This window comes from Uranotaenia lowii, chromosome 2, assembly GCF_029784155.1.
Source record: "Uranotaenia lowii strain MFRU-FL chromosome 2, ASM2978415v1, whole genome shotgun sequence".
Classification (NCBI taxonomy): Eukaryota; Metazoa; Arthropoda; class Insecta; order Diptera; family Culicidae; genus Uranotaenia; species Uranotaenia lowii.
The window spans coordinates 24,270,938-24,280,900 of record NC_073692.1 but is presented as its reverse complement, the minus strand read 5'-3'; the positions used below and the strand labels follow the sequence as shown (position 1 = coordinate 24,280,900).

At 40.9% G+C, this 9,963-nt stretch overlaps 2 protein-coding genes and 1 long non-coding RNA gene across 3 annotated transcripts; 2 read left to right on the top strand and 1 right to left on the bottom strand.

Annotated features, from left to right (window-relative positions):
- Positions 1-5: 5 nt before the first annotated feature.
- On the bottom strand, positions 6-1,834 carry LOC129741160 (polypeptide N-acetylgalactosaminyltransferase 3; the record flags this gene model as incomplete). Its single annotated transcript, XM_055732868.1, has 4 exons — positions 1,439-1,834; positions 333-1,365; positions 175-276; positions 6-110 (listed from the first exon to the last, which is right to left on the bottom strand). Coding segments are annotated over exons 1-4 (1,368 nt in total), but the record flags the coding sequence as incomplete, so codon positions are not given.
- A 2,471-nt stretch (positions 1,835-4,305) lies between these two features.
- LOC129746235 (uncharacterized) lies at positions 4,306-5,043 on the top strand. Its single transcript, XR_008737275.1, has 2 exons — positions 4,306-4,519; positions 4,591-5,043. It is a non-coding gene; the product is annotated as an uncharacterized LOC129746235 (long non-coding RNA).
- A 541-nt stretch (positions 5,044-5,584) lies between these two features.
- Positions 5,585-6,920, top strand: LOC129746234 (ficolin-1-like). The gene is made up of 3 exons (XM_055739794.1): positions 5,585-5,743; positions 5,802-6,650; positions 6,723-6,920. Exons 1-3 carry the CDS (start codon positions 5,607-5,609, stop codon positions 6,850-6,852), a joined length of 1,116 nt encoding a protein of 371 aa, XP_055595769.1. The 5' UTR covers positions 5,585-5,606; the 3' UTR covers positions 6,853-6,920.
- The last annotated feature ends 3,043 nt before the right edge of the window (positions 6,921-9,963 follow it).

Genomic DNA, 9,963 nt, shown 5'->3' with positions numbered 1-9,963 from the left:
AAAAATTTGTTAGGTGCTGGGAAAAAATTCTGAGGCCACACTTTACGGAGATACCAATCGAAGGATTTGCAGTTAAGTTCCTTTCTTAGAGCGATGCGCGAGGAAACATTCTGAAATAAATAAACTTTCATAAAAATGGGATTTAAAATCGAAAATTTATCACTTCGAACGTACCAAATTCTTAAACTCCTCTGTACCTTTGTTGTACTTGAAGAAAAACTTGGCCCAATCGTCCATCCAAACTAGAGCAACTCGAGCGAGATTTTCATTCAATATCTGTGTGTGATAAAGAAAATCAATATTCTGAAAAAGCATACAAAATTTTATCTTACCCCACTCACACCTCCTGGGAATGTATATGGAGAACTTTTCCGAAACAAATGTCCAACATGGGAGCACGGAGCAATTTCCACCTCTCCGCCGCACTGCCAAATCCGGAACGACATTTCCAAGTTATCTCCACCCCAGATTTTCAACTTTTCGTCGTAGCTGCCTACATCGAAGAAGTATTTCCGATCTATGGTGAACAATCCACCAGCCATGGCCGGAGTCTTGAAAGGCAAAGTCGTGTCCTTCCTGCGCTCTGCTAGTTCCTCATCGCTTAGCGTGTACCACCGGAAGTGCAGCTCCCAATTGAAAGCACCCCAATGGAATTCGAAACTCTTGATGTAGGAAAAATTGTCGTCAGAGATTATGTCAATTACAGGACAAACCACTTTTTTGGGGTTCTGTTGGATGCGAGCCAGCAGCGGTTCGAGCCATCCGGGTGAACATTCACAGTGAGCATCTAAGAATGTAAGAGTGTCTCCAGTCGCAACTCTGGCTCCCATCAATCTTGCGGCCACCAATCCTTCCCTTTTGTTCAGTCGCAAAATGCTGACCACAACCGGCAGCTTCTGGACGTAGTTCTCAAGTTCGGTTTTCAGAAATCGCCTATCGCTTGCGTCATCTACCAGCAAAATTTCTTTGATTAAATGTCTCGGAGATCGTTCGATAACGCTCCAAACCGTCCTCAGCAGCACGGACCAGGCTTCGTTGTGGAAGACTATTATAATTGACGTCGTCGGTAGTTTCGAAGGATACTGTTTACTGAGACATTTTGATTTCCGCACATCCGGAAGGGTCCGATTCAAGGCTATTCTGTCACTAGCCAGCAAATTGTACCGATTGATCTGGAACAATTGCTGCATCTTGAGTAGATCTTTGGCTTGCACCACAACCGGATCACCATTTTCCCCGACTCCCGGAACCGGAGCAAAATTGTTGGTGTTCATGAAATCTCTCGACACGTTCCCCACAACACCGGGGGCAACATAGTGGCCAACTATCTGGGGAATCCTGGGTCGGTCAGGTAGTTTGTTGTTTCTGTGACAAATGTATACAATTATAGGAAATGGTCTGTTTGTGACCTTGAAAAGTTTAACTCGCTTTCACTTACCTTGCATTGCGCTGGTAATTTATAAACTTTTCTACGGAATATTTCGAAATCAAATAGAATAAATATACCGACAGCATAAACGAAATCAGAATGTATATATAAAATATTTTCACCCGTAATCGAAACATTCTCGTTAAGTTTTGTTTATATTTCCTGCTGCTTAAACTTTTGGCACTTTTTCCACTCCGAAATCCGACCTCTTACTTTGGTTCCGAAGTTAGTGTCAATTTAACTTCAATCCTACCAGGATTACATTGTAATAGATGGATTTAGATCAATCCCTAGCTATTGGAGGCTAAATCTAAAACATAATCCCTAAATCAAAAAACCTAGCAATAACTGTTTTCTGCCCTAATTGCCTGTGTTCGAAGGCTTGAAGTAATGGAAGTAATCCGAGAGAAAATCTAATCGATGAATTTTGTTTTTATTTTAATCCTTCAAAGAATGAACGTAAAAGGTTCAAAATCCTCTCTCGAGTGCAGAGAATTTGGAGAATTTACACAGAATGAACCAGAGAAGAATAAGCACGTGCACGAATGAATTCACGTTAGGGTGACTGCAAAACCAGTCTTGTGGAATTTCAAAACAACCGACTTAAATTTAATTTAATAATGCATAGTAGTATTATTTCAATCCTCTTCTGTAGTTTTGAATAACGCGAAAGCACTAAAATCTCAAAAAGAAGAATAATTAATTATTAAAAAAACTGTTATTTTTGTATTTTAATATTTTTTGAAATTTTTGCAATTTCTAAATTTTTTTATAATCGTATCATTTTTTTTGGTCAGTTTTGTAATTTTGGTCATTTTTTGTATTTAAGTCGTTTATTTCATTTTTTGTTAAATTTATTATTTCTCGCGTGAGCTTTCATTACGTCGAATGAAACAGAAACACCGAACCGAGAAAAACGCTTCTGAAATTTGAAGAGTGTTTTTCAAATCCTATTTTTATTCCTTCGATGATAACTTTTCAAAAAATACGCAATATTCATGGAAACTAATTGTGTCAGATATTCCACATTATGAATTTAATTTTTTGCAATTTTTAGAGCGATTTTTTAATCATGTAGGAACATACGACATATTCAAACATAAATCGTTCATACGTCTGAACACATTCGTCGTTTGGAGGGGAAATTTGTTTCATTCGTCTTTTTTCTTTCGTCCTTTGATTCGTTCAACTTGCACTTACGCCCAAATGTTTCTGATGCAAATACTATGGGAAATTTTCAATTTTCTCGGCGTAGTGGCTGTTTAATAAGTGAAATATCTAGTGAAGCGGTAAATTGGTGAGTAAATAAATGCATAATGAAATGTGTGAACCGGCCATCGGGTGCACCATCGGTCAAACCAGCTCGCTGCTGCTGATCAGCTTTCTGTTGCCGATCAGCTGGAGGGGAAATTTGTCTCATTCGTCCTTTGATTCGTTCAACTTGCACTTACGCCCAAATGTTTCTGTGGCAATTACCGGTAAATTTTTAAATTTTTTTGGCATAGTGAATGTTAACTTAGTGAGTTATCGAGTGTAGCGGTAAATTTATTAGTGAATGCGTAATAAAAGTGTGAATCGGGTGATTGGGTGACTAACAGCAGCAGGCTGCTGCCGATCAGCCTGCTTCTGTTAGTTGTTAGGTTTGCTGCTACTGCTGCTGTTCGGTTTCTTTTCCTTGCTGCATTATTGTACAGCGTTCGAAAGCCTTGAGTATCGATTTAAGAACGCCTGAAAACAAGAATTTGAAATAATATTGCCAGGTTGATATTCTGATTACCTCTTCCTGTATACACTGTTTGCTCATGGAATCCATAGCGAATGTGCTAGGTTTTTCTTCCTCTGCACATTCGCCGTTTGGAAGAAGGGACGTAAGCAACATTGAAATGGGCAAGCAAGGTTTTGTTTCATTCGTCATTTTGAAAGTCTTAAATTTTATACATTAAAAGGGTTTAAATTGATTGTGTTATCAATCATATAGGTAGATAGTGTTATAATGAAGCTTTTTTAGTGAATATCTCAGTTTTTCAAATTTTGTTTCATTCGACGTAATGAAAGCTCACGCGAGATTTGGTAAAAAAAATGTTCCTTTCTATCAATTGCCACCAGGGATGCCAGGTGTTGAAGATAAAAAATCTGGGCAATTTTGAAAAAAAGTCTGTGTGTGTCTGTGCATAAGGAAAATCACAAATTTGATACTAAACAAGAAATAAAGTTTGACAAATCGTGTAAGCGGAAGGCGGGGGGGGGGGAGGGGGGGGGTGGTGTAGTGCTATGGTGATCGGGTTATTTTCGAGTTGATAACTATATAACAATCACTGTTTCCTACCACGTACCATGCCGATCTTATTTAAAAAAAAGTTTAATGAATGATTGGTCAAATACCAATGATATAAGCCAGATTTCAGTCTATTCTGCCACTTACGGATTAAATCCAATACATGAATATTGATTTTATCACTTAACTTTGAAAGTCTGTAAAATCTGGGCACTCTCAGCAAAAATCTGGGCAAAATCTGTGTCTGACCAATATCTGGACGAAGTGTGAAAAGTCTTGGTTTTACAGACAAATCTGGGCACCTGGCAACCCAGATTGCCACTCTAATGCGAGTTTAGGGAAGCTCCCGTTACTGAAAACATCAGAGATATCAAGAGTTGCCAGTTGGATGGAAGAAAATATCTTTGAAAAAAAATATTATTACATTTGGATATGCAACGATATAAAGTATGCGAAACACAATTTTCATAGCATTTTTTTTATTATTTTACATACATGCAACTCTGCTTCTTTGAAATCACAGTTAATTTGAAATACAATTATGTATTCCTTGTTGTTAATTCGTCTATTAAACTGGCATCTTTGCATTTCTATCCCTGTCGAGTGTTCATTTGTATAGGTTTCAAATTTAAACGGAAGCGAGTTCAATTTATACATTTTGAACTTAAGATTTAGTCGATTTAGTTTTTTCTAAATTACGGTAGCCTCAAAGTTACAACTAACTGTTATGCGTTTTTACCTAGTTTCACAAGTATATACATAGTTTTGTTTTGATTTGTGAATTTAAAGTATTCTATTTGTTACTTTGTGTAGCGGTATGTACTTTTATAGTTTTCCCTCCATGACTGTTTATTTGGGAATCTAATATGAATTTTGTTCTCTCCAGCCCCGCTATGAGTTCCGATAATGCATTCGACAGTGGTAAACGACGACGGATGCCTGGAACACCGAAAACGCCTGTTTCAAGGGAGAAGGAACGGATCGCCGACCGGAAGCTGCAACGCAGCTTACTGAGGGAGTGCGGATATGACGAAGCAACGATTGCTGGCGCTCTGCGTGCGCTGGACATCCGGGAGCAACAGGAATATTTCTTCAACCAGACGTCTTCACCTGCCATTCGCCAAGAATCGAAAAAGGTTTGCTCGTTACCGAAACCCTGACCTATGTACAAGTATCATGGATCTGAACTGAGTTTTTTTTTATATTTGAGAAGTAAGTACCTGTGTTCCCATCGAGAGACAAAAAATATATGTATTGACGTTTTGAAATTTGAAAGGCTCAGTTAGACGCAACTCATTTGAACATAGAGAATAAACCCAGTTCGTCCCCGTTTTCCGCAGTTCGTTTTAAAAATCTTAGAGTATTCAGTAACAAACTTGTTGCAAAAGACTGTATGTATTTAAAAAGAATGCCCTTACGGTGGGTACTAATTAAAAAAATCACGGAAACTTTTTACACTGAGGGTTTATAACGGTTAATATTTTAATGGCATTTTTTTTAAAATTCCGATAAAAAAAATGAGCTTTTAAATGCACCCTTGTTAAGTCTTACTGTTACAACCTACAACAATATTTATTTAATAAAGTTATTTAAAGCCATATAATATAATCAGGACTCAAAATGTTTACACGTGATATGAACATCAGATTAAAAATTCAGTTTTGCACATCCAATTTGAGATTTATTCAAAGAAAAGGATGCTCAAAGTTGTAATTGATTGATAAACCGCAATCTACAGTTTGCAGTTCGATTGGTATAGAAAGACAGTTGACCTCAACTTGCGGTTTCTTCGGCCAAGATTGTATTGTTCTTCCCCATATTGAGTTGGAAAAGAACTATAAAATACGATAACTTGGAACGAAGCGTGTCATTTCCAGACACTAGAAGCAATCATCTTCACACATGATGGCTTTCAGCAGAATTACATTGGTTTTCGTGTTCTGTTTTGGAAAATCGTTTGCAGAATTCAATTCGTCTATCGAATTGAATGGATTTGGCTATGAAGTTACATTGGCTGGTTTGGACTCCATGAACTACAAGTGAGTATCCGGAAATTGATATTTTGAAATTCAATTTAACTTTCCTCTTTCTTCCAAGTATCCAAATGGATCAACTGAAATCAAAGGAATATTTTGAAACGCTTCAGACGGAAATTAATGACATTCGACGCACTATTCAGAACACTGAAACGTTGGTGTTATGGCTTTCGAGGGTTGTTTCAAAATTGGAGTCAAATGTAGAAACAAATTTAGACCTATTGGCAATGAATATCACGAGAATGCTGGTCAGTGCTGGTAAAATCCAAAACACCCTACAATTGCAGCCGAGTACGGAAACAATGAATGATCTGGTGTTAAGAATTGTTGCACATAGCTTCCAGAACAAAGCTGGAGCAACCAGTAAATTTGCCTTCACAAATCTTCAACAAGTTCCTCAAACGTGCTCGGATGTTACCTCTCGAAAGTCAGGTATATATGAGCTCCGTCCACAACCTGGCTTCGAGAAATCTTTTCAGGCGTATTGCGATCTAGATTATGAGGGTGGAAATTGGACCGTGATTCAGAATCGATACGAAGGCACAGTCGATTTCTATCGTGGCTGGCAGGAATACGAGGATGGTTTCGGTAGTTTGGAAGGAGAATTTTGGCTGGGACTGAAGAAAATTCATGAACTGACCCATGCAAAACCTCACGAGCTGCATATCGTTATGGAAGATTTCGAGGGCATCACAGCTGTGGCCAAGTACAGTCATTTTCAAGTGGGAGGTGCTGGTGAGAAATATGCGCTCATAAAGTTGGGTGATTTCAGCGGAGAAGCTGGGGATTCGTTGAGTTCGGCACTCAACGCCAAATTCACTACCTTGGATGCGGATCACGATACTCACAAAGATGGCAATTGCGCTGTGTACTATACTGGAGCTTGGTGGTATCGTGCTTGCCACAATAGGTGAGGGAAATTTATTGATATAGAATTGAGTACTAGATGCTCTAGAAAACAACGTTTAATTTTTTTTTTAAGTAATCTCAACGGCCAGTACATGAGAGGAAAAGTGGATGTTCACGCTAAAATGATGTGTTGGAAAGCCTTCAGAGGACATAATTATGGATTGAAACGTTCTAGAATGATGATTAGAGTTGTTTCAGTGTGAAGTGATAAGGTCTATCGTCTAAGCCATTCCAAATAAAGAAGATAAAACAAATCGATAGCTCCGGTTTGACAACCTTGCTTGAAATTTCTTTTGGTTCCTTATAGCTTGATGACCTGCTGGTGTCTCTGGTTTATTGATTATTTTTATATTTTGATCATTTTTACCCCTCAGTTTTCTTTCCTCTATACTGAATCATTCCCAAGTACCTTTAGTGTAGATTATCATGATTAGGTTTACAAACTATGCATTCGTTGATATTCGTCATTCTTGAATAATGAGGGACTCAGGATGGTTTGAAGAAGGGTCTGTATACTAAGAAGTGTGCTTTGTAACTGAACTAAAGTGAACAGTTTTCACTAACAACTAACGATTGTTTATAATCTTGAATGCTTTGATTTCATCCCCTCACAATCCGTTAGTCCAGTTCTTGAAAACAGGGTAGCTTCCAAAGCTGTGGTGTACAAACTAACTGGGCCTACCAATGACCCGGATTCGACTGGATCCGTACCATGTATATCCACCGGAAAGCAGATGCCCGGTCGCACACACAGCATGGTTAACATAATGCTGCCGAACAGCTCACGATACGGTTCCTATTAGATGAACCTTCATGGGGATTTTTATGTCTATTTGGTGGAATACGAGCCTGCAGCGTACTCCAATCGCAAAAACCGTTCGAATCGTCGCGAGCTTGACCACCCGTGTACACGTCATTTCGAAATCCATTCCGGAGGGTTGCAGGTAGCCTATAATCATGAGGCGTGCCTTGTATCGTACTGCTTGGCTGTTCTCGTTTCCACCCACTTCTATCTCAGTGGTTTCATATCCGGTGGACAAGCTTCGAACCTCCACACACGGTAGGCTTCTAAGTATTTCAGTTCTTCTTCCACAGCACGTAACTTTTTCTCACGGTCGTTTCTGGTCGTGACATTTTTTATGGTTTTCGGAGCGTCTGTAAAGTGCAAGCCGACAGAATTTGCGCTAATCCCAGTAAAGAAGTCGAAAAACTTCCCTGGAAGCTTGCGCTCCCGTTCGCTGCACCTCAGCAACGCCTGGCCTCCGGCATCGGGCTGTTCTGATTGCAAAGGGAGCACTCCGGTATCGTCAGTTTCGTCGAGCAGTCCATCTTCATCGGTCAGTTCGAGGAAATCAGGTTCATCTGACTCTTCCTCTTCATAAGTCGCTGTTGTGTTCGTCTTCAGGCAACCAGGGCTTCATCTGCATCAGGGACCTGGATTTCAACTTCCCCCTGCTCATAAGAGAATATCACCATCAGCGGCTTGACTTTCTCACCTTCGGGAGACTTCACGAACAATGAGCAACTACGTTTTCTCTTGAACTCCTATCCCACAACCGGAAACCATAACTGTCGACGCATAACCTGTCATGACGACTTCACGGCTTCTTGTATCTAGCTTCTGATACTGCTGACTCGGGACCCACGCAATGGCCTTGCGACCAGCACCAGTAACCAGGCCGTGGCCAAGTGACCGAAACGTTGATGCCACAACATATCGGCTTCAATCTTGCACAGATCTGCAGTACGTACTCCGACTCTGATTTCTAATTCATATAGACCGCCTTTGAGATAAGCCGTACTGATCCTCTTTTTTGAGAAACGCCACCTTTTCGGAAAAATTGACTCCAATGCCTGCCGCTGTCAATCTCTTCACCGGCATTAAGTTGTCACGTAGCTGTGGAGTGTAGAGGACCTCCTTCAAAATAATAATGTGCTTCGAGAAAACATTTTTCGTGTTCACTAAATGTTCTCTTGAACCCGAATCGAGCTTGAAGATTAACTTACCACCATCTCGCTTGAAACTGGCTGGCTGAATGAGCTGTCCTCGCTTTCCACATCTGTGGCACTTAATGTGGAACTTGAAAGGATTTATGGCCTTTTCACCCAAAAAAGCAGCTAGTTCCAGTTCTCCGTGACCTTCGACGTGACAAGCTTTTGCCTACTCGTCCGCATTTTCAAACTTGATCCTCTCGATAGCCATTTCAGGTGCATTCTTCGTCAGGTTTTCTAGCACGCCGACCGAATCCAGGTATATTTTAACCCGGAAACTCCAGTGTTGAAAGCCTGGTCCACCTTGGAATTGCGGATTTTCGCAAACAGTATTAGCAAGGGAGCCCATAACCTCTTGAATAATAAGGGACTCAGGATGGCCTTTATTCTACGCAGTGTGGTTTGTAACTGAACTTAAGTGAAAAGTTTTCACTAACAAGTAACGGTTGTTCATAATCTTGATTGCTCCGATTTCAGTCATCGAAAAAAATCCTAAATTCGCCGTGCTGTAACTCGGGCGGTGAACCCAACTTTACCAAATTTGTTATTTTTATTAATCACACTCTTTTTTAAATTGAAGTGCTCGTAGGACTGGTTGAATGTCATCAATGTTAGACAGGGAGCACTTTCGGAATGGAAAGAAGAGAAACGAAACACAAACGCACTGTTTGAATGTCAAAACTGGAATGCTTTACTATGCGTAACACGCTTCTTTATACACACGAAAAACTCTAAGCGCACACATTGCACTGCGTGTGTTGTATTTATCGGCGAATGCCAACATTCCTCCTCAACACACGCTTTTCATATCTCTACATCGCACCGGACCATAATCGTCGCCTTGACTACGACGACCATCTTCCGGTTTCGCTGGACGACCATCATCCGGCTCGCTCGACGACAACCTCTTTTCGGTTCGCTTGAAGACGACCTTCTGTCCGGACCGACGCCCTTCTTGCGATTTGATGGCGTTCCACGTGGCTCGACGCCCTTTGCAGCTTCGAGCCGCGTCGCTTTACGCCTCGACGCTCCTCCTGAGGCCTGACGTCTCCCAGTGGATCCAGCCCAAGGACCTTCACTTTTGTTTCCGGTCCGACGCCCTTCCATGGCACCGGCTTGACGACCTTCCGTAGTTCCCGGCTTGTAAGTCCATCAGAGGTTCCTGGTCCGACGACCACCACCTGGCCTACAACTTGACCACCTTCCACGGCACCAGCCCGCCAACCTTCCATGGCTTCCGGCACGAGGAACCACCAGTGATTCCAGTCCGTTCTCAATGGCTCCGGACCAACGACCTTCCAAAGCACCTGTCCGACGACCTC

Coding starts and splice junctions, on each gene's coding strand:
- LOC129746234 (XM_055739794.1), top strand. CDS start 5,607: ATGATGGCTTTCAGCAGAATTACATTGGTTTTCGTGTTCTGTTTTGGA. Junction 5,744..5,801: donor TTGGACTCCATGAACTACAA/GTGAGTATCCGG, acceptor CTTTCTTCCAAG/TATCCAAATGGATCAACTGA. Junction 6,651..6,722: donor TATCGTGCTTGCCACAATAG/GTGAGGGAAATT, acceptor TTTTTTTTTAAG/TAATCTCAACGGCCAGTACA.